The following is a 24,550-nucleotide window of genomic DNA, read 5'->3' as shown; positions in this document are numbered from 1 at the left end:
TTCAATGTAATATCATAGTTATCATGTTTTCTATTAATTTTTTTTTCTTTTTTTCTGCCAGCACGTCACACACAAAAAAAATGTATTTGATTAATACAGTTTTTATGTCCATAAATCTTTAAAACCATATTTACTTTCTTTCAGGTGCAGCTGAAGAAAAACAAAAAGTTCAGAAGGTTTAAGAAGATTCAGGAGTCCAGGCCCGAGTTCCATAACTTAAAACTGGAGGAGCTGCTTCCTCTTCCTCTACAGCGCATTCAGCAGTAAGTCTGATTCTGCATCACACACACACACACACCAAGCACACATTTAGCACACAAACACAAACATCCCGCTACCGGCAAGAAGCTGTGGATCTTCTGCTGAACATATTTTACGAGCTCTTCAGCTATCGACTAAGACTGGCTGTGAAAGTTTGACTCATCAGTTGTCAGAGTAACTCAGGCATTGAATTCCGTATTACAGGCAAATGAAATGGATTGTTCGCCAGCGTCGTTTTAGTGCATTTAAACCATCTGCTTTTGCGGAGAGATTACGGCCGCTCGACAGCTCCTACAAGATGGCTCCACTGATATGTAGTCATTTTTTGAAGCGAACGTAATGCATTTTGGTTATGCATCAGTGTCTTCTGACACTGGCCAGTCTGCTTCCTTTGATGTGACAAAAGTCTTCTTGTTTGCTGTCAAATCACTCTGCAACGCTCCCTTTCCCTCATCTGACTACGTGTTTTCGGAGGGAAATTTTTTGGGGAATCGGCGGGACTCACTTGTAGCAGTGCAGAAAGCTGTCACCACCGGGTTACGCTTTCCATGCTTGAGTTCTTCCTTTCTGTTTGGTTGCTTTGGTGGAGTCGCCCCAGCGCCACGTAAGGAGGGGTGGCTTTCTGGTGACAGACGTAATTATTGTTTGATGTCATGCTCACGCCAGCCTCTAGACTTTCCAAGAACTGTCAAAATCCCTTTTGTTAAGCAGCCGATTTTGTTGGCTGTAATTTCATGCGGTCGTGCTCTCAGCCGTTAATTAGTGTAACAGGGTGCGAAATGGGCTGAAACATGCTTAAGAGCCAGTGAAAATGATGTGACATTGCTTTATCAAGCTGCTCAAGTCGATCTTAATTAGACTTTCATGTCACTCCTACTTTGTAAGACGTAGTCGCCAACATGAAAGAAGCAGACATGATGTCAGTCTTGCAATGGAGATAATTATATCTTTAAATTTTCTTCTCTAACTTCTGTAGCAGTGTGTCTTCTCTGTCTTATACTGGGTTCTATATGGGCACTTTCTCTTCCTTGGCACATCCATCTGTTATAGTGAAGGGCACCTATATAGAAAATTGTGAAATTCTCCCGTTCTGAAAATTAGCTGTCCGTCTGTTGCGTGAAGTAAATCGTGAAGGTTGGAATTGTGACATCTCTGTGTTGTTTTCTTGTTTTGTAGTACAACTAACTACAGCAGGAGTGGGCCCCTAGTCTTCCATATAATTATTTATTTCCTCTACTTGTTTTTTTCCACCCTCTATACTCAGATATCCTCTAATTTCCTTCAGAATTGCAGTGCCCTGTCCCCTCAATCAGCACGTTCGAAGGCACTTCTGGTTCCGGCCTCCTCCTCTCAGGCCCGGATCGCTGTGTTTCCCATTGCCCCCCATTGATTCCGCCTCGCTCCTCGGGCTGGCTGAGGACACACGGGGGACACATAATTGTATGATGATCTTAAGTGGTGTAGCAGAAGGGCTCCATTCTTGGTGAGTGCAGATAATCAGGAGACTCACCTCCAGCGGCGACTCGGGAGGAAATTGTTGTCACTTATCGGCTCGTAGAATGATGGAGAGCCGCGGTGGACGCAACTGCAGCGCTGCGGATACTTAAGACGTGGCACTGGAGGTCGAAGAGGAAGTAAAATCATTACTTATATTAATTGGCATTTGTTGCCAATGCAAAAGGAAACATTACCTTTCTCTCTAGTTCTGCTTTCACATTCATTCCATGTATCTGTAAAGAAAACATAGAAATAGGCTTATCCTGACCAGTAACCAACCAGAGACTGCTTTTCTACTATGAATGTACTACTAATTAAAGCTCCAGGCTTCGACCCACAGCACTACCTCAGTCCAATATTGCTTTAATGGACTTAGCATGCTGGCTACCAGCATATCACAAAGCATTATTAGAAAGGCCCAGCCAGCTCACGTCGTTAAGCCTTACCACAGAACGGTTCTGTAGCCCCCAAGTATAAATCATGATAAAAATACTTGCCCCAGCCCGTTTGGAAAAATAGCACAAAAGGTCATCAGTGCTTCTTTCCAATTAATTATATTTAATTCAAATTCATTTATAAAGCACATATGTTTCCACACTTTTATTCATTTAGTGTAGATTTTATGTAAAACACACACTGTTGAATCTTCAGTTATTGGTTTTAGGCTAATCTCAACTGTTGATTGTCAATTCATAAAGTTAGTTTATCTCTCTCTCTCTGTTCTCTCAAGCCCCCCCCCCCCCCCAAAGGTCTAACCTTTACAGGATGGTTACTGACAGTGACCCTCAGCAGAAGTTAGGTAATTTGCCAGTGTGTGATATTTACTGTAGAACTTTTGGTAATAGAACATATGTGACCATATTATCCCTCTAATTCTTGATTCCTGCTCCTCCAGCATAAATGTCGGCTAGCATCCATGAAGAACTTGACCCGGGTTTTGTGCAGCGAGGCTTGCAGCTCTGTGTAGGTCACCAGGTCATGGCTACGTCTCTTTCTTACACAGAAAGAGCGTGGGACACCTTGTGCTAATGGAGCAGAGCACCATTATGTAGACGCTGAGCTGAGGCCGTTATGTGGTCCTGAGCGTACACCGGTGTTCACGTCTCACAATCCAGTTTGAGGTCAAAAGATTCTCTCCTGGTTTGTCTCCATTTAAAGTCCATTTGAAAGAACGCTGATTGAAGTCAATTGAAAGCATCATGTTGGCTTCGTCACTGGGACTCTGAACAGCGTTGTGCACAAGCGCGTTCAATGAACACATTCATATTTTTTGTGAACGCTGAATGGAACGACTCTGTTTACAAATAGTTAACATGAGCGTCATTCACTCTTCTGCGTCTAAACATGCAGCCAAACTCAAATGAATGTCACTTCGTTCATTTAAATTAGTGGGAACTGAACTTTGAACTAGTCCTTTTAAAAAAGTGAACTGGCACAACACTGACCCTGAATTGCGACTACACTTTGATATGCGACAACAAGCGCGCGCAAGTTGACAGATAACAGCCTGCGATGTCTTTTAGATGTTTTACCTGGCGAGACCTGGGCCGACCTCGACCTTCCGCTTCCTTTGATGTCTACAGATCAGGCAGTTCTTTCAGACTGAGTAAGCTTACGACATAGAAAAGCATAACGCTACAATGAACTATACTGGAATCTTCAGGCTCATTAAACCAGCTTTATATTTCATGCATTCACTCTCACCACTGCTATTGATTCCCTAAATATAACATTACCTTCGTATCATCGACCTTGATATGCTGACCTCAGGTAGCGATTGCTTCTCATAATGATTGCTGCTTGAGAGGGAGACAGGATTTATTAACATTCTTTGAAGCAGTCAAACGATCCACTTATTATCCTCCTATTTCTTTTTTTTTTCTTGTAATTTCCTTGAAAACTGAAGGGAGAGGCAAAGATGGGTGTTTTGTTTATTAAAGAGGCTGTTGTAAGCAGTCTGAGTTAATGAGGGTAAAGATTTAGCACTTTAACTTCTAAAAGCCAATAGATAAAAAAAAAAATCCCTGAACTCTCTCCATCACTATCCCTATCACTGTTCTCGGAGGAAAGCGCAGTAACCCAGCTCTGATGCATCAGCCAACAGATGCCTGCGCTGACCAACATTACACTGAGAATGATGAAGCGAGAGAGCGCCATTGAGAGCAAGGCAAGACAAGACAAACTATACTGCCTAAAGCCAGGCGGACACTGTGCGATTTTTTTTAATCGAATGCGTTCTGGAGAGCTCACACTGCACGTTTGAATCGTTTGTCGTGTATGAACAACGCCTGCGATTCATCTGCACACACTGTGCGGTCCGACTGACCTGCTGCGACGGGGGAGCTTACACTGCACGTCTAAACGCAGCCCGTAGGCGGAGCTTTCTTTGCGTACAAACTCTCGCTTCAACACAACATGTCGCCTTGCAAAAGAAAGCGCTTAGCTTTGCTTATTTGTGCCCTGTTGTGCGCTGAAAGTCCACAGAAGAGACGTACATGGACTCGCAGGTGGCTGAGGCGACGTGGACTGTCCGTAGAAGGAGAGCGCATAGAAAAATGACTGCGCGTCAGGCTGCGAAAGAAACACCAGCAGCTTAAATAAAATAAAATAATTGTATTTTTTATTCTGTTTATTGTTTATGTAAAAACTGGTTTTGCAACACTGACTATTAAACAAGCAATCGATTATTCACACTGGATAGGGACCCTCATTTACAGTGCCGCTGGGCACTAACAGTTTAAAAGGGATTAAAAAAATATATAAAAAATAGAAATAAAAACTGACATTTATTATAGACAAATAAAATATATATGTTAAAAAGAAAAAATAGGACCTTTTAAAAAGATCATAAAAATTGACATAAAAGGTAAAACATTAATATCTTATGAAGATATATATTTAATGATTTGATTAATAAAAGAAGAAAAATAATTAAAATGAATAAATAAAAAATATAAAATATAAACTCATTAAAAATTCGTTTAAAATAACCCAGGCTTTCTGCAGAATAATCAAAGTTTCAGTTAGTTTCAGTTTCAAATCATGAAAACAGCTCACCAAAACCTCAAACTATTCTTTATATTTGACAATATTTACTTACAGGTCCTTTGCTTGTACTTACAGGCCCTTACTTATTTTTATTCAACTGTATTCAACTGTATTATCTGTAGCCTCGCGCTGAATTCAGCTCCGCGCTGCGAAAGAGCGCGAGAGAGAGGCGCCGCGCATTTTGTCCGATTTATCTTGATTAATTATCAGTACATTTATTAACTTTAGTAAGTTTAATAGCATTAATTTTACTACACTTCTCCGACCTTATTTATTAAAACGTTTATTTTAGAAGACAGAGGTTATTCTGCGCGCAATGCCGCACGCAATGCCACGCGCTGCGCTAAGCTGACTTTGCGTGGCTAATATTCTGGAGCACTGGACGAGATTTTAATTCATAAATTAATATATTTATAATTTTAATAAATTTGCCCTGGCGAAAAGAAACGAATTATAAAATATAGCTTTATATTTCTGTGCATGTTTTAAGTTTTATATAATTGACTGGCAGCACCAGATGCTGACAATGTGCTTTATTTTTCAGATATAATAACAAAGTGAAATAAAATAAATTTATGTTTGTTAAAGTTATTTTCTCTTTTAATTTATCTTTTCAAAAACTCCAGCTATTGACTGAGAATAAGCATCTGTTGAAATTCTTAAACAGCAGAATGCCTGTGTCTGCTATATTAAGCTACAAGTCTGTGTACCATAAGTCTGTGTAACATAAATATAAATCCTTATAACTGACAGAAATAAATATGACTAATAATAATTTATAGTTACTGTGCAGATTTTTGGGAAAACAGGTCGTGACGTTAAGAAGTCGGCCCGCAAAACAGCTCACACTGTGAGACAAGCGACCAAAATTTCTGGCATGTCAGAAATCCCTGGTCGCGTCCGACTGCTCATTCGCAGCTCGTATGGGCAATTAATCGGACATCGCTTCCCCTCTCACACTGCACGACAAACGACGCACGATCAAGCTAAAATTCGGCCCGATCATGAAATTCAGTCGCATCCGACCAGATCGGGCTTAAAATCGGGCTAAAATCGCACAGTGTCCGCCTGGCTTTAGTCGAAGGCCAATTCTCACAGGAGGCCTGAGATGGGGAATCCTTTCTATTCTCAGACTCCTGCCCATAGAGGGCTGTGGTATTGACAGAATTTTAACATATGACCCCCTGCATCTTGACAAGCATGCAGTTAGACAGTTGTGCCACTCTAGAGCTGTGAAGCTATAAGCATAACTTGGCCAAGATAGAACTAAGAGCTGTGAATACAAAGTAAACCAATTGCCAGGGGGGGCACAGACTAAACATCTCACGTATTGTGTAAGCATTTTAAGCTGCAGAACATGCATTAATGCTTTTGAGTAACTGAGATAAAAAATGAAAAATCGTACGAGAACTTTTTCTTTTCTTTTTTTTTTCATTATTCTAAACTAAGTTGGGCTTACTCAGAAATCAAAAAAGTTTTTTTCTTCTTTACATAATTCTTTTTTTTTAAAGAGGTTACAGAGGCCATCCATACTGAATGGAGGGAGAACGAGACGAACTAGGCCACATATTTCCCATCCCAAAGAATGTACAAGCTGTCCGTTTTAAGTCGGACAATGCACATGCTGTTTTCCTTTCCGATTCCTGTCTAATTGCCGTAGTTGGGCGAGTGCAGTCGCGAGGCTCGCGTTGTCTTTCTCTGCCTCAAAGTGTATTGCTCATACTCGGGGAAGCTATTAAAATGGAGTAATTATGCAAGCGCCTATGCCATGCTCAATAACCCATGCAGGAGCCTGACAGTTTCTGTTGTCCCTTAATTAGGAATTTTAATCCTTAATGCGCGTATTTAAAGGAAAATAATTAGACAGATATTTCCTCTCTCTTCTTCTGCACTGACGTGTGTGTAAGTACAGAATGACCCACGTCTGCTGGGGGCAGGAAGGGTGGTGTGAAAGGGATTGGTTGGGTGGGGGGTGGGGGGGCTGTAGGGAGAAGAGGATGATGAGGAGGAATAAAAACATGAAGCTCATTTCATCTGCATATTACAAAGGCATTAGTGTGGTGGGGCGTCTGTGTTGGTAACTAGGCCAGCCGTGCTTTCTAACACGGCGTGGTTCTTCATTAGAATATCTGAACTGTTATAAATATGGCTCAGATTATGTTATTGTCTCGTTATCTTCTCTTTGCTTTGGTGCTAATGAGTGGGACAGGGTGGCTAAACGAGCAAGTTCCATTGACATTATTTGGAATGTGCTTTAATAATGCTCATTAGGCCGTTCCCTTTTTTGTTATGCTGCTTCTTTAATTAGATTTCCTCTGCCCCCCCTTTCCCTTCCTCCCAACCCTAATAAGGGCATTCGTGGCTGATAATGCCTGTAATGTGTTTGTTATTACAACATGAGACAAGAAGAAAAAGAAGTGAGATTATTTCTCTTTTTTAAGTGCCTCTTAATAGACGGAGGCTTAATTGGGTCTTGTTTGGTTTTCCTTTGATTCCTAATGAGAAATACAGCATTCCTCCTTCTCCCCCCACCTTCTGCTTTCGGATAGACTTGCCTGTTCTGTTGTACGGTTCGTTTAGACTGTTTGTAGGCCTGCGCAAGGCTTTGTTCTGTGTTCTGTCAGCTTAATAATCATACTGTAAAAAGATCATGGAATCAAGAATGCTCCATGAATTCGAAAAGCCAAAATAAAAAGGCCATCTGATGACATCTGATGACACTCTCTCTCAAACCTGCTCCTGTCTCGAGCTTGTGTCTCGTCATCCTACCAGACAGCATCACTCTTCGCATTCCATGTCTGCTGCCATAGTCAGTATGAAGTCTGTGGGAAGTGGCATTTTTTTTGTGTGTCTCTTTAAAAGCCACTATGGCACCTGTGTGTCTGCCGAGGCCATCTCAGACTGCAAATGGAGGAGGACTGGCCCTGTCTCCATCTGATGAAGAAAGAAAGAGCGAGAGAGGGAGAAGGGAAGAGAAAGGGAGAGCGAGAGAGGGACGGAGACACTCGCAGCGGAAATCAATGTCAGTTGTCAATGCACTCCAAGGTCACAGCGCCCCCTGAATGGATAGATTAAGAGAGTTAGCGCTTAGCAAAACTACTTTTCAGATGGAAGCAGAGGTCTGCTCCTGGCAGGTGACCTCCTGTCCTCCTCTCCAGTGCTCACACAGCTCCACAGCTCACTGTCACTGGACGTCACATCCCATATTGGCTTTTTAGCAATATGTGAAAAGGACCATATTTACCTAGGCCATAAATTCCTATTGCTGCTTGTTTGGGTTTACCTCAGGTCACACTGCGAAGCCCCATTAACTTTAATGCCTGTGTTTGAAATACACCCAGATTTTTATTCTCCGCTCTATTAAACACTGAGTGTACCCCAGGAGTACATACATCAGAAGATGTGGTGAACTAGGCCCTTATTGTAAGTACATACATTATTAAAATACACAAATGTCTTTTGAGTATCACTGTAGGACTGATCTGGTCCCTTCCTGCTCTGACACGGTTTATATTTTACTGGTGATCTTTTTTAGCTTCGCTTTTAGAAAAGTCATCATGTAGGTTGGTTTTGTAACATCTCACTCTTCAATGGCCCAACAAAATCAGCAGAATCACATTAATACAGTTCGCCTACACCAAAACCTTCCTAGTGTTTTGCTTGTGCAGCTGTTGAACTGGTGTAAATGGCCAGCTAGTAAGATGCAACTGACTTTGAATATATACAAAAGTAGCTTGCCAGTCCAGCATGTCACACTAACTCCTCACAACATTCAATGTCAGATTCATCAAGAAGCAGCATAGCAGCCAAAACAGACCTAAATACAGTGCAGAGTTTGAGATCATTCTGTAACAACAACAGCTAACTGTCACACTGTGTTAAGTGTAGCATTAATTGCTAAAAATGTAAAAATGCATTATGTTAAATAAAAAATATATATTTCTTGTTGCTGGGGTAGGCAAAATGTCTATCACAATATGCTTTTCTGAGCATTTTAAGTATATCACCCATTGTTTAGGAACATTGACTGGCTGCATGTTTCATTACAATTATTGTAATTAGTCCTGTTCAATTTAATGTGCACAAGATTAGGAAAAACTGTAGTTACTGTACTTAATGTAGCAAGTATTAGATATTTGAAATTGTACAAAAATATGACTCTGGTTACACAGTTTTACACAGTTCTCCCAATCATTGTGCTGCCCATGTCACTAGAGTGGCATGATCAAAACCCTGTTCTTCCTCTCAACATAAATTTGATCTTCCTCTGATAATGTTCCACTGATAATTCTAAGGTACAACATAATACAGACTACAGTTTTTGTTTATTTATCTGACCATTAAAGTGTTTCTCTTGAAAAGTTTCAGATGGTTAAGTTTGTGTATTGGACGTGGACGAGCATCTTTTATTCCAGCAGCCGGAAGGTAGTGCAGTCTACATGTGAAACATACTGATCCTAGATTTCTCTGCAGGTAGCATTTCTGGTTCATCTGAGTTGTGAGATGTTTTTACAACTTCTTAACAGATGTCACCTGCATCTGTGTGTTTGTTTTTCCTCTCGTCTTTTTTTTTTTTGTTTTTTTGTTTTTATGAGTAAGAGTGATTTTTAAATTCTCGTTAAAATGCTGAGAAATTCATGAGGTGTGCAGCAAATCTGTTTAAGAAGCAAAGGTACCGCAAAGGCGGGGGTGCACTGAATATTTGTCAGCCAAGTGTATTTGGCCAATGGTTTTTATTTTTAAAGACTAATTAAAAGAAAGTTTATTTTAATATATAACAACCGCTACCCGTTTTTCTCCTGGCCCTCAATACTGTCGCTATATAGAGTGTGGGAGAGAGCCGTAAGAGAGAGAGACGAAAAAATGTCAGGTTTTAGGCACTACTAGCATAAATCACTAAACACACTTGATAGTAGTTTACTCTGTTTATTATCTCTTCACAAGCTGGTTGTTTTTCAGCTAGAAGAAATGAGCTATGAATGAAACATTAGCTAAACTAGCTTGTTGGCTAGGCTAACTTAGCTCTTAGCATTTTTTTGTTTAGTTTTCCAAAAGACTACCTGCCTTTTTCTGTGTAAATATCACTCGGCTTGAATTAACTTGACATGACTTAAGTAACAGTGCAGGGTTACATGTTTAACAAAAATTGGACTGCTGGGGAAGCTAGCTAGCTAAATGTGTAGCTAGAATTGCGTTTGTGATTAGAGTGAAAGGGCTGAGGTAAATATATTGTGTTTTTTGGTGTGTCTGCTGGGATGTTGTTTTTTTTTTTTTTTTTATGTTTCAGTTCAGCCTAAGTAAACAGAAAAAAAAAAAACACGTGCTGGATGTTAATATAATCTACACAGGTTTTTCTCTTGAAAACATTTATTTGGCTAAGGTAAAGTGCTTCTGTTTATTAACAGTAAACTTAGAGTTCCAATATTTTGTAAGTTTCTTCAGCACTAAGGCTAGGTGCAGAAGTTTTAGCATTAGCCGCTAACCGCAGCACTAGAGGGACGTAAATGCTCCCAATAGCGCTAGACTGTGGAACATTGAGTGTTCCGGTAACCCAGGGCGCTATAAGCTAGCGGTTTGTCTTACGTAGTTTGTTTTAACACTGCAAACACGCAGACTACAGTCAAGTATACTCGCCTCTGAACGGCAAAAGAGCTAGCACTGCGGTTAGCGGCTAATGCTAATGCTGCTGCACCTAGAAACTTGGAGAAACTTCACTGAAAAAAATCCACCCTTATTACACTGTACTTCAGCAGAGCTTGTAGAATTCATACATAAGGCACCATATAGTCCGAAAAATATTGTAATAAGGCAAAATATGTGAATTACTGCCACATACAAAAGTTATTTACAGGTTTCTGACAGCAAATATCTATATACTGAGTTTTACAGCTTCTGTATGTAAAGAAGTACAATTTCAATTATTCCATTTTGAAAATCACATTAAATTAGTAATACAGTTAATCAAATTAACCTCACAACACTACTTTTTTATATATATATAATTTTTATCTTTTTTTAATATAATTTTTTTTTTTTTTTTTTTTTTTACTTTTTATGCAGTGATAGTGATGTGATCTGGAGACAGAGTAAACACTGCTATCTAGTTGTTGGGGTTCAAGCAGAACACTTAACGAACCACTGTCTGACACCAGTCTTTATTGGTCAGTGTAAATTATTAATATAATAATAAAAAATTAATACTATGTTTTTAAAAATCTATATATTTGTATCTAATGTATCTATGTATATATATATATATATATATATATATATATATATATATATATATATATATATATATATATATATATACGTATATGTATATATATATATACGTATATGTATATATATATATACGTATATGTATATATGTGTGTGTGTGTGTGCAATTCGATATCAATATTTTCTTACACCCCCAGTACAGACTGCATAATCAGGAATTAATACCTCAATAAACGAGTGTGCACAGTGTGGGATTCTGCTGCTTTGGCTTTTAAAGTGGGAAGTCTGCACTGCTTTCCTCCAGTCACTATGGTGAATAAGTACACACCATGCACCCTTGAGTTCAGCAGGAAACTGTACGCACTCAGGCGGTATCAACTCAGCTCCTCGCTCCCCGAACTCTGAGAGAGCAAAAGTGAGTGAGAATGTTGAAGGGCTTATTGTAGTCTCTCTCTCACTCACTCTCTCACTCTCGCACACTCGCTCGCTCTCTACGGCCTTGAAGTCTCAGCCCCCTAAAACTGCTCTTCAGAACCAGAGTTTAAAGTGTGCTCTTTCTCACCCTCCCCTCCAGCCCCCCCGCCGCCCTCTTGCGCTCGTCACTGGTTGACGGGTGACACGGCGTCGTGGCGGCTGCCACTGTTGTTTACATTATTCCGACATGGCCGCCGGGAGCGGCGGGCTGCATTATTCCCCTCTCATCACCCTCGTCCAATTAGAAACCGGCCTTGCCTCCTCGCAACATCTCACACCTTCCATAGAAGCAGAGTATTTAAGCTCCACAGTATTTAAATCCTGAGGGATTAAGTGACTTGCCAAAAGAGAAAACTCTAGAGGTGAGAGTGCTTTTAAGGACATACCTTCATCTGCTGCTGATACCAGACTGCAGACTGCTGACACACCCGCAACTGATTGCTAGATTTTAATGAGCATTTATAAACACATGGTTGGGTTAATTACTTGCATGTGCTCAATGTTGTATAAACCTTTAAATAAAAAAGCCCATTTGTTTTGAGTTAGCAAGGGCACTCAGAACCAGTCTGAAGCATGCATTGCTCTCTCTCCTAGCCATCATTATACATTTTTGTGACTTCTATGCAACATTAAACTATCAAAAAAAGAAAATTACAACCAGCTTTTCTACATTTATGTCTCCATGAGAATGCAGAAATTGCATAGAAAAATAAACCTGTCTGAAAATGCCAGCCCAGGAAGGGGTGCTAACTTATCATGACGTTTGTTGTTAGATTGATCAGGAAACAAAAAGGCCAAAACAGACCTAAATGCAAAGTAAAATTTCTAGAAGTTGTACCAAAGTAAGATTTCTCTATGTCTGGACAACACATGCTAGCATCTGTTACTTCTTCTTATCATTGAGGCTTTACATTTCCAACCTAAATAGGTATATAATTCCCTTCCATATTGTTTTCTTTACATATCATTGAGGCTTGCTAGTTACTATTTAACTGGCTTCTAAGGCCTTGCCATGCTTTTTTGGATAATTTTTGTTTATTAATTTTGTTTTTCTATTCGTCTCTTGCAGCTTTCCTGAAAATATTTCTGTCTATATGAGAATGCAACTTTATGCAACAAACTTTATATTGAGGGAAAAAAAAACTATTTATCTGCTTGGCTAATGACTTGAGCACTTCAGCTCAGCAGGGGCACTGGCTCCTCTCAAAGATTGATGTCAGATTAATCAAGAAACCAGTGTAATGGCCAAGACAGACCTAAATCTAAAGTGTAAATTTCTCAGGAGTATATGTACTATATGTCTCATTTCTGCAAACCTTTTACAGAAGAGAATGCATCTTCGTCAGCATCTGCATCACTAAAGACCTAAGCTTGCCAGCCCAACTGGGGTGTTATCTACTGTCAAAATTTGTTGTCTGATTCCTCAAGAGACATGTATGAAAGCCACAACCAAAACAGGCCTTGGTACACACACGCTTGTATATCAGTTACCTTGTTTGAATCTTTTAAGTTCTTTTTTTTTGCCTGTTTGTCTTCAGCAGCCTTTCTAAAATCTTTGTCTATTGCAAATCTACACAGAGAAAAACTTTTACCTGAGTACGCCTGCCCAGCAGGGGGTGCTAACTCTTCACAAAGTCTTAGTTTCTTCAAGCGTATCAGCCAAAACAGACCTAAATCCAGACTGAAGCTCATTCTCGAACAACAGACTTCTGACGTCTACATACCTTCTGTAACGGAGAACTCACTGCATCTGCATTGCTGAAGACCCGCTTCTCTTAAGTTGAAATCTCTTGAAAATCAAAGTGCCAGAGCCGATGGAGAATCAAACAGTCAGCGCTGACACTGCCACAGCGCCTAACTTTTCTAAGTGCCGTCTCAATTGAGAGAGGCCTTTGATGTCTTCAGATGTTGGAGTTCTATTTAAGTGAGCTGTAATCTCCGGTATTAAGGCTCACTCTGTCTTTATCTCTGCCTCTGAAACTGCGAAATGAATTGCCCCCCAAATTTCTCTCCCTCTCAATTTGGCCTCACCTTGCGATAGGGGTCATTTCCTTAATGGGGCCCTTGATTTGGCCAGCCATTAATAACCTTTTTCTCTCCCTGCCTTTGAACAGGGCAGCAATAGCACGATAATCAATATTTAATTTTTCCTGAACGCGCAGAGCTTGACCCCATCAAATTCATTCACTTGTTTATGTGCAGTGGACGACAGGAAATACATTGTCTTCCTCTTGCTTTTTTTTTTCCTAGATCTGTCAGTCTTTTCCCCTTATTCTTTTCCCCATTGTTTTTCTTTCCTGTCAACTAACTGTAGCCATACAATAGAATAAAACAGAATTCACTGTTCGATCACGGTGAGTGCGAGCAAAGCAGTGTTTCTGAGCTGCTTGTTTACTGACTCAAACAAATGTACAAACATAAAATGAATAGCTCTTTATTCTTCAACCCAAAGAAGAAGAAGAAGAAAAAAAAACGTTTGTTTGTGACCCGCCGATCTCTTAGTGTGAATAATCTCATCATGCGTTGATGCCGCCTGTCCAACCTCTTCACCCTGACTTCACACTGTCTCTCAGTGTTTCTCTTTTCTTTCTTAAGGGTGTATTTTTAGACATGTTGCAATAAGCCATTGTTTAGCTTGTTTATTTGTGGATTTTTATTGTTTTTTTCCCATTTTCTTTCCCTTTTTTCTTCCCCCAGGTACAAGCATTTCTTGAGGGACTTGACAGAGAACACCAGTCCAGACAACCCAGAGTTCCAACAGCTTTCAAGTAAGAGCTTCCGCCGTCTCGCAGCTCTACAAACGCTCCTTTATCCTGTTAGCGCTCGGTGACAAAAATGTTGATGGGTTCAGCCAGCCTGGATTTTTTTTGTTGGTACTTTATTGTTGAGATCTGTATCAAGCCACAGAATTGCTATCACCCAAAGCCACACTTGTTATGCATGTCAAATTTGCCTTCCATTCTTGTTTGTCAATTTTTAGAAACCTCAAAAGATCGCTCAGCGTTCGTGTGATCTCGGGGTGCTTTTGCGCCGGTAAGCAAGGATACCTTGGCCGGTTAGAGGAGGTGGAAAAAAAGGAAGAAAAAAAAAAGGTGCCAGAAGTGGTGTGTGTGTGTGTGTGTGGTGGCAAAACAAATCTGCCTCTGAAGAAGTTTTTTTGGCTTCCCTTGTCTTTGTTAGGGTGACAAACAGAGCAACTTTGGGCTTTCCTTTCATCGTTCATTTGCCATTATTGTCACAGCACTGCTCAGCTCGCCGAGGATGAAAGTACGGCGAAGCTTAACGTGAGTCTAAATTCCCTGTGTGGATTTTGACATAATTAATTGGGACCAGATCAGAGGATATCAAGCGTGCGAAAAATATAAATAAATAACATCTCCAACATCAACAGAAGCCCCGATAATGACTAATTTCGATCGTCAAATAAACAGCAAATCCAACTTAAGCGGCAGTGTACACAAGGAATTATTTATGTGTATCAATTAAAATCTCATTGGTTGCATGCTGCTTTTGCTTACAAATTAAAACAGCCCCTGATTCTAAGATGAAGGTACGTATCCAAATTTGCCCCTCCACCAGCTCTTTCCTCTTCTCATTAGAGACGCTTTTTACTTCGTTTTTTTTTTTTTTTTCCTCCTACTTCTTCTTCTTCTTCTTCTTCTTCCCCAGCTCCCTCTCGCTTTCCTTAAGTTTCCGCACCCAGCCTGGGTATATTGTAAAGGGAATTATTTAAAAACAACCCCAGACAAATTACGCTGTATCTGATTAAGCAAACTAGCAGTGAGAATCGCAGTCGGCTTTGTTGTTTTCCAGTTCCCTCTTGTTGTGGAGAGTTTATTATTTCTTTTTTCTTTTTTTTTTTCCCTCTTCTGTTTTTTTGTTTTATTTCCCCCTCCTCTCTCTGTCAACGTTCTGTGTGGAATGACGTGGCTTTAATTGTGGTAATTGCAACACTTCACACTCCTCATCTATCATATATTTAAAGCACTATTTCAGTACACACTCCTGCACGCCTCTTAGCCTGAAACCTACCACACACACACACATACCTAGACCACTCCGACGCTGTCAAAGGTTAATTAAAAAAAAGTTACCACTCGAGAGCTCCAGCGACTGAGTTCTATTTAAACAAACTGGATGGGTAATATTAAAGGAAAAAGATGGGGAGAAAGTGTCTGCTGAATGTGAAATGAGCTGGTTTGTATTATTAATGCGTCAGACACGGCTCTGTTGAAACACAATTACAGAGCGGGTTTTCTTAAAAGCGAGGGGGGCCGAGGAGATGTTCCGAAGGCCGAAAACACACGCCGTCTTTTGGTTTCTGCTGTAATTCTTCTAAAGATAAGTGACCCAATTAGGCTGTGATTATTTTATTATGGAGAAACCGCCCCAAGCACCACATTTCAGGGGCCTGCAACTTGTCTCTACACAAACCGAAGACCAAAGCGCTGAGTTTCCATCTGTTTATTGTTGTTTTCCACTGCTTTACTGTCTGTGCCAGTGAATGTACTAGCTGCGCAGTAATTAGCCAATTCGCTTACATGCAACACACGAAAGAAATGAGCTGCTTGAGTCCTCTACGTTTTGTTAGATTACACAACAGTTTGGAGCTTGTTTATACAGTTAATCTAAACCAATTAATATCCTTTCAGTAACTTATTGAACTATGTTGTCATGTGTAACATTCAGCACTGGTTGTCAAAAGTCATTGAATAACAAGTGGGGCAACTTGGGAATGCCTGCATCTGTATAATTTGTGAGGTATGTTCTTGTGACTGAGGTTGAACATTGGTCACCGTGCTCATGGCATGGTGGCTTGAATTATTGGAATTCAAGTGAGGTTTGCAGACATTTACCATGCCTTGAACCAGGAATACATCATAGAAGGCATTACTACCCACAGTAGACAGTAAAGTTGGTGGTTATGATTGTGACCTGTAGCTTCTGGCTAGAATTGTCCACATAAATCACATCCAATCCAGATTTATACTACAAAGGCCTAGCATTTCCCATTATATATCTACTAGAGACAGATTATATGTGGAGTGCATTATTAGTGTCATGACATTCTGGATCATTACAAATCTGAAAAAAAAAAATATATATTGTATATTTTTTTTAAAGCTCTCAGTTAGTGGTGTCCCATATCATGTTTCATGCAATAATACATTTTCATTTTCATTTTGTTACAGTAGTGTATACGTGAAAGATTTTTTTTTTTTTGTTCACCAAAAGTGTCGATATCGTGAACATATCACCCACCCCTACTGCCTACTTTCAAATTTAGTAAAAAAAAAAAACACTGCAATTATCTAATTAGACTGGACTAAATATACTCTCTAATAAATGAAGCAACTGGTCAATGTTGTATAAGCAGTGAATATATCCACACTATGCACATTTTCACATTAACAAAATGTATGATAATAATATAGTGATAATATATTGTCACATTACCCACCTCTAAGCCCAGCCACTAGCAAAAGCCCTACCCAAAGATAGTAAATTAGTAAAACATGGCATCAATGAGGGAAAATATTTTAAATTACAGTGGCACAATTAGCTAAATGGAGAGAAAAACACTGCTTCTGTATATTTTCTGTTACACAGCAGTTTAAGTGTTTTTAATGCAGTTGCCTGATTAAACTAACTAATCAATAATCTGTTATTAACTGCTGGATGTATAATGACTGACTGACTGATCTGATCACTAACTGATTATATGAATGCTTCGTTATTTCTGACATTGTGCTCGACTGTGGTAAGACTTATTGTCAATTAGCCGAGCATAGCTCGTCCCGCCCGTGGCCTTGTGCTTTTTTAAGGGTAGAATAACAGCCTATAACTGGGTGTGTGTGCACCCGCCATCTAATTAAGGGAGACGCAGACATGTACACACACCCCACTGCGGCAGATCCAACTCAATCAGTTGAGTCTGAATGTGTTAATTTTCGCTCGCTGGGTCATCTGTCTCTAGGGGGTTGATGGCAAAATCAAACATGGTGATGGTCCCTAACACAAACCTGCGAGGGTAGGGCACGGTTATACGCTCTGTACAGAATCTGCAGGCGTATGAAGTGTATGCATTTGTGACATCATCGTAGGAGTTTGATTTGAACCCCAAAATGATTTTTATACATTTTCGAAAGCCTAGCGTTGGTATATACACAGGGTTGGACAATGAAACTGAAACACCTGGTTTTAGACCACAATAATTTATTGTGGTGACAGACCTCCCTTTCAGACAGCTTCCTTTTGCGTCCACAGTTAATCCTGTTGGGTGTGGTTCGTCCTTCTTGGTGGTATGCTGACATTACCCTGGATACTCTGGCTCTTGATACTTTAGAAAGACTTGCTGTCTTGGTCACAGATGCACCAGCAAGACGTGCACCAACAATTTGTCCTCTTTTGAACTCTGTTATGTCTCCCATAATGTTGTGTGTATTGCAATATTTTGAGCAGAACTGTGCTCTTACCCTGCTAATTGAACCTTCACACTCTGCTCTTACTGGTGCAATGTGCAATTAATGAAGATTGGCCACCAGGCTGCTCCAATTTAGCCATGAAACCTCCCACACTAAGATGACAAGTGTTTCAGTTTCATTGTTCAACCCCTGTAGTTGGCAAATCTCTAATTATTTCACCATTTATCAACCTGTAGTAATTTGCAGAATAACAGTGACCTTCCGCCACCAAAATAGGAACACGCTAGAAATTTACCTGAACACACTTCACTTCCAGACCACCACGCCCATCAGTGTAGATATATTCCAACATCATTTTAACAATGCAGGCACAAGGTGTGGAAATAGACAGTTGACGGGTGTAAGATAGCAATGAGCATTACAACACGCCTTGCGCTTGGGTGTACGATAGGGCCCATAGGTTTGTACCCTTTTTTACATTGCTCCTACAGTTTGGAAGAAAAGTCTCAAATTAATGTAAAAAAGTGCTTTCTCTGAGTCATCCTCTGTGTGTATTTTTTCTGTTGGTGCAAATCCATGAAGTGTTTAACCCACAAACTTTAGCAGAGGTTTATTCTCTGCCAATGCTCTGCTCCACCTGCCTTTTTTCAGTTTAGTCTCTGAGTTTTGAGAGCCTGTTTTGCCTTTAGCATGTGATCTGCTTGCTCAGCTAAGATGATTGATTTGGCCAGTGAAGAACTTTCCACTTTTCAGCCCTGAAAAATCCCATCGTTGCCTCGCTGGTACATTCAAGGTCACTGCTCTGCTGTAAGGTAAAACACTGTCTGTTGAGTTTTAAGATGTTTGGACGGATCTGAGCAGATGCTTCTACAGAATTCATCCTGCGGTTGCCTCTGGAGCCGAGTTTATGTGCAGATATAGGCTCGAAAATGTTTGCTGCCCTTTATGTTGTGTGAAAGTTTCATGACGAGTAGGTGAGTAGAAACTGCCCAAGGGCCACACTTGCTTGGGAAATAAATTCATTAAGATTAAATGTTGCGTTAAAGAAAGTGTTTTTGCCTTTGTCTAAAAATCGGGTTTGCTTTTCTCTCATGAGATTTGTCTTTCTGTCACTTTTGCAACAACTTCTTTTTGTAAGACTTTGTACCAGAACTGTACAGACTCTACCCTCTCGACACTTACCGCTGTTTTTATGTTGTGACAAATCTGCTGAGGTTATGGTAGTGTATTTCTTTCTTTATGGTTGCCTTTGATATATTTGTATATCTTGGAGAGATTTTGACTTGTTGATGTAAAGGGGTTTATAATTCATATTTGGAAGAATTATTGATTCATTCGCTCCTTTACTTTAGTATTCCCTGATATACCAGTCCATTCTCTATTATTTAACCCACCGGTGTGCTCTTTCTTGTACCAGAACAATGGACCGGAGAGTTGGTTTTGGTACTCGTAAAGTTTTGACTTATCCCAAATATATGGACACTGATATATTTTCTCTGCTCTGATGCTTCTGGTTTATTCCCTTTTTCTTTTTTTGTGTTATGAAGCCCTGCTTCACAGGATCTCACTCATTGGAGAGACAACAAGTATAATTTGTATGCCTTATGTTCAATCTAGTAACAATAAAGAAACAAATCCCTACATTTTCAGTTACTTACGATGTACAGTGGTATCCAAACACATATGTTTGTAATTTGCGTTCCGAGCAATTCTATGAAATGTTTTTTTCTAAAAGTTTTCTTTTAGACCTCACTTTTACCTCCACCATTCCTTTCAACTGTTATTCCTTGACTATAAGAGAATCAGGTTTGGACATTATTCAGAACTGTCCTTACACACATGCAGCTAATAGCCAAAAAGGACAATTATGGATTTTTTTTTTTTTAAATGGTCCTAAACGTTAAATTTTGGAGACTTTGTATATATTCAGCCATCTACAGTACTGTATTTTACAGACAATAATGGGCGCAGTATTATAAGGTGCACTAGCAATAAACGTCTATTTTCTGATCTATTTACATTCATAAGGCGCATTTCAGTAACTGCGACAGTAGGAACTAGTAGTAGGAACAGTGGTGTTGCCATGTTTTCCTTCTCAATTCAGCAGACCTATAAAGCTAAGCTAAATAAACAAAACTGTAATTCTTAAAAAAAAAAAATGACGAGTCAGACAAGTCAAATAAGTGCTGTATGTAATCTACACAGATTCCACTCCTAAAAACTGTTTATTTGGTTGAGTAAAGTGCTTCCGTTTATTTACAGTAAGCTTAGATTTCCACTAAAGCTGGAGCATCAGCATTAGCGGCTAACTGCTAGCAGTTAGCGGCAAATGCCTCAAAACAGCACTGCACTGAGGAACCCTGAGTGTTCCGGTAAGACAGGGCGATATTAGCTAGCAGTTTGTCCCACGTAGCTTGTTTAAACACAGTAAACATGCAGACTACAGTCCGATTTATACATGCCTCTGAACAGCAAAAGAGCTAGCGCTGTGGTTAGCTGCTAATGCTGCTCCAGCAGTGCTAATTAGGGTGAGCAGCAGGCTACGAGATGATATTACTCACCTCTGAATGGCCAAAGAGGTAGACCTGCGCGGTTAGCAGGTAATGCTAATACTGCTGGAGAACTAAACAAAAACTCCAGTATAGCGCTGAACTTTAGTGAAGTGGCTTTACTGCTCCTTAATACCTGACTGGTAAAATTCACACATAAGGCACACCGGATTATAAGGTGCACTGACTATTTTTGGAAAATTAAAGGATTTTAAGTGCGTCTTATAGTGTGAAAATAACAATACATAATATCATCAGAGGATTCAAAGAATATGGAGAAATTCCTGTGCAAATCAGACATGGCAGACAGTCAATATTGAAAGCTAGTGCTCATTGGGCCCTCACATTCAAATCATTGTCTGTAATGACACTTCACTGTGCAATCCATAAATTCAAATTAAAGCTGTATAATGCAAAGTAGATAGCATTTATCAACATAATCCAGAAATGTCTTCTCTGGACCAAAACTTATTTAAAATTTCTTGAATAACTTGAATAATCTGATTACTGAAGAGTTTTATTTTGCCTCAAATTCAGGTGTAGGAAAAAAATAAAAAGTTACCCACAAAATTGGATATACTACAGTAAAGATACTGTGCAAATAACTACATAAATGCAGACACAAATTACAAAAATAATACACTAATCTTCCTGAAAATGTTTAAAATATTTCAAGCCAAACTTAAACTAACTTGAACCTAATTATTCACAGAAACAGAAGGTTTTACTAGAGGTATGTTATGTATGTATGTTATATACAGTGTTCCTTATTTGCTGTCTACATTTTACTCAGTTGATTTAGCTGCAAATGTAGTGTTGTTGTGTACAGAGATAAAATGACAAATTGTCTAAATATTAAAAGGCTCCACTGTATTTATTTCACTAATCTCACTGATGCTGTAAAGAAACACTGAACATTTGCTGGTGTTTCTCCAAGTTCTCAGTGTTTGCAGGCTGGTTCGTATAGCTGCTTCATCTGTGCTGTGCTGTGTGTCGTTCTTCTGCAGGGGCGGCGAGGGCCGTCTCTGAGGTCGCCCAGCGGATCCAGGACAACGCCCGCAGCCATGAGAACCACCTGCAGCTGCGCAGGGTCCAGAAACTGCTCAAGGGCCGAAAGACCAGGCTGCTGGCTCCAGGTTAGAGTCTGTGATCTGCTATTCCTTTTATCTAACCCTCTCTCTCTCTCTCACACTCTCTCTAGCGCTCTTTCTGCTTCTCCCTCTCTCTTGATGGAATAGAAAAGAGAGAGAGAGAGGGAAGTAAATAAGGGATGGAAGGAGGTAAGTTGAAACGCAGCGGTTTCAAACATTTCCGCTTCTCCGCAATCAATTAGAGTGATGCAAGATGAGTTTGTCTTTGCATGCGATAATCTCAGACGAGAGCATTAAGCGAAAGTATCGACCAGCTCTTGGCACTAATTGGGAAGGTGGAGCGTGCCCTCCGTCAGTTCTCTCCATCTTTCTTCTCTTTCTCGCTACTTGTGGATTGGAGGTCCTTTCTTCCCTGTTGTTTGTCCCGAGGGAGAATGCCCATGTGTAACAAAAGAGAGACAGCTACAGAAAGCGCGAGAAAGTGAGGGAGAGAGAGTGAGTGAGAGTGCCTTGTCGTGAATGCCTTGGCCTGCCAATCTCCCCCAGGACCAATTAGCGCATCTCCTCATCTCGTGGACCGGCAGATGAAAAGCAAGCTGGGAGAAAGAGGGAGGGAATGTGTGTGTGTGTGAGAGAGAGAGAGGAAGTGCGAGTGTGTACGTGTGCGTGCACAAAGGTGGTTCGAGGCTGGTGATGAATACCCAACAAGCAGTGGTCTCATTTCACGCTGGGCCGGATGTAGGAAATGTTAAAAAGACCCTCCCACTTATGCGGGATTTTCAGGCCCGTGGATTTCCACTGAGCTTCGTGCTCTCGTCCAATAAGCTTTCTCTCTGTCTCTCTCTCTCTCCACATCTTTCTGCCCACTCTTTCTTCAGGCAACTCAACCCACCCCAGTGTATGCACCTTCCCCATCATTTGCCCTGAAGAGCCTAAGAGAGAGCCTGATGCTTGGCGAGAGGCATTGGAGCCCCTCAACAATATTAAGTGGCAAGCATGGAGATAAGGGCGAGAGTGATTCTCAGACACAAAGCCCGAATCAATGAGACATCGATACGCCAGACAGTCTGTCTGTTTCCTGGGACTCCTGAGGAGGCCCTCTGCCGCCACCACTGCTGCTGCCACCTCCCGTCCTTCCACAAAAAAAAGAAAAGAGAGAGAGAAAGAAAGATGCACTTGTTACGTCATTTCACTTTGTATGCTCAGCTCACGGTTTCACTTTTTCACCATACAAACCTAAAAAAAAATTAGGTCATTCTACTTTGAGGTTAAACTGCTAAGTCACACTATAAGGTCACACTGCTAGGTCACATAATGAGGTCGCCCTGTGAGGTTACACTATAGGAACCATAGCTAGGGAACCACCTTATGAGAGGTCACACATCTAGGCTACACTATAAGATTACACTGCTAAGCCAAGCTCTGAGGTCACACTGCTAGGCATGCTATATTATCTCACTCAATAAGTGGCTGTGATCAGAAGGAAAGACCAGATTTAACTAGCAAGACTGAGTAGAGGTGGCCAGTATGACTGTGTTCTAGTTGTTAAAAATTAGGTCACAATGTACTTCTTCTCTTAAGTTTTTAAGAGATTCTTGTTTTAGAACTAGAACACTGAACATGCTGTACCCAATGCTCATGTCATAAAAATGACTGATTTAGACCAATTATAGCAAACTTAACCACAACAAAACCTAATTTCATATAAAACTTTATGCAAAATGACCACACACTCTGCTTGTCAAAACAGTAAGACTCTCTGGAGCAGATAAACATGAACCTATTGTTACTATGCCTAATGCCAGGTTTGGGCTGGAGGGATATTATGTCCCCCAGCATTGAATGAAATGGAATGGAATAATGGTTCTCCATCCAGTACTTTGGGATTGAAGAGGAATGATCATCATCCAACATGTTGCTGAATGCAATCAAATCCTCACCACAATGCTACAAAATCTATATTTCAGTAAAGAGTCACACACATGCCAACAAAAGCAGAATGAACTCTTGTTTCTTAGTCTTGGGAAAAACCTGGAAAAGTCATGGAATCTAAAAATAGCAATTCCCAACCTGGATTTTGGAATTTGTGGAAAAATAAAAATAACCAGAAAGTTTTGGAAAAGACATGGAATTTTGCAGTCTACAAATTTTTATCTATCGAAGGAGAAACTCAGAGTTTATTCAGTAATTTAGCCCCAAATCTCCAGATTTGACACACATTTTATTATTAAAAATTGTGTCAATGTTGCTTAAAGAATTTTATTTTTATCAAAACAATTTAAGGGCTACTATAATCAATTTTGATTATAGTTTTAGTTGATTTTTTATATTATTGTCCATGTCTACACTGATGTTTTAACAATGGTATGGTCATTAAATTGTTATGTTAATAAACCTGGTGACAACGGTTCATGTCCTAAAAGGTCATTGCGTCGTGTAAGTGAGTATGCATGTCAGCTGATGGAAGCGGGAAGAATTTCAGCTCAAGAGAGGCCCGAGGGCTTTGAAAACCTTTTCTGCTGAAGGCTTTGTAGATTCCTGACATGAAAGTATAACCTATCAAACAAAGTCCCCTCTTCAAATTAACAATGATCATGCTCGGTGTCATCCAGTCCCCCTAATACGGAGACAGGCTTTCATGTGTCTCCTGGTCTTTGGCCCGGTCACATCAGGAGCCTTTGTAGTGCAACCTTTAGCACCCAGAAAACCGCTGGGCCTTTGTAGCTGGGCAGAGGTGCTCTTTGACAGGGGGAGTTGAAAGCGTACAACACGGAAAGGGGAGCTCCAAGTTCCCGCTCTTTGAACCACGCACTCTTGATGGAGAAGACAGAACCTCCTTGAACGTGTCAGTCCAAGGCGTGGACAAAAGGGACGGTGGAGAGATCGGAGAGATCCAGAGAGGACTGTACTTCCTTATTTAGTGTACAGCTTTAAAAAAAAGTTACCCTTTCACATGAATACGGTCATTATTCACTACATTGTC

The 24,550-nt window shown here is 40.2% G+C and overlaps 1 protein-coding gene across 1 annotated transcript in view; it reads left to right on the top strand.

The window, feature by feature from the left end:
• Nucleotides 1-24,550, top strand: part of arhgef39 (Rho guanine nucleotide exchange factor (GEF) 39) — a 59,265-nt gene that overhangs the window by 17,982 nt on the left and 16,733 nt on the right. Inside the window, exons 5-7 of the mRNA XM_022671218.2 lie at nt 145-263; nt 14,200-14,270; nt 21,484-21,612. Of these exons, the coding sequence (XP_022526939.2) occupies nt 145-263; nt 14,200-14,270; nt 21,484-21,612 (319 nt within the window). The remainder of the gene's footprint in view (nt 1-144; nt 264-14,199; nt 14,271-21,483; nt 21,613-24,550) is intronic.

Source organism: Astyanax mexicanus, chromosome 2, assembly GCF_023375975.1.
Source record: "Astyanax mexicanus isolate ESR-SI-001 chromosome 2, AstMex3_surface, whole genome shotgun sequence".
Classification (NCBI taxonomy): Eukaryota; Metazoa; Chordata; class Actinopteri; order Characiformes; family Acestrorhamphidae; genus Astyanax; species Astyanax mexicanus.
The sequence above is the reverse complement of the archived record's forward strand: the minus strand, read 5'-3'. Positions and strand labels throughout refer to the sequence as shown.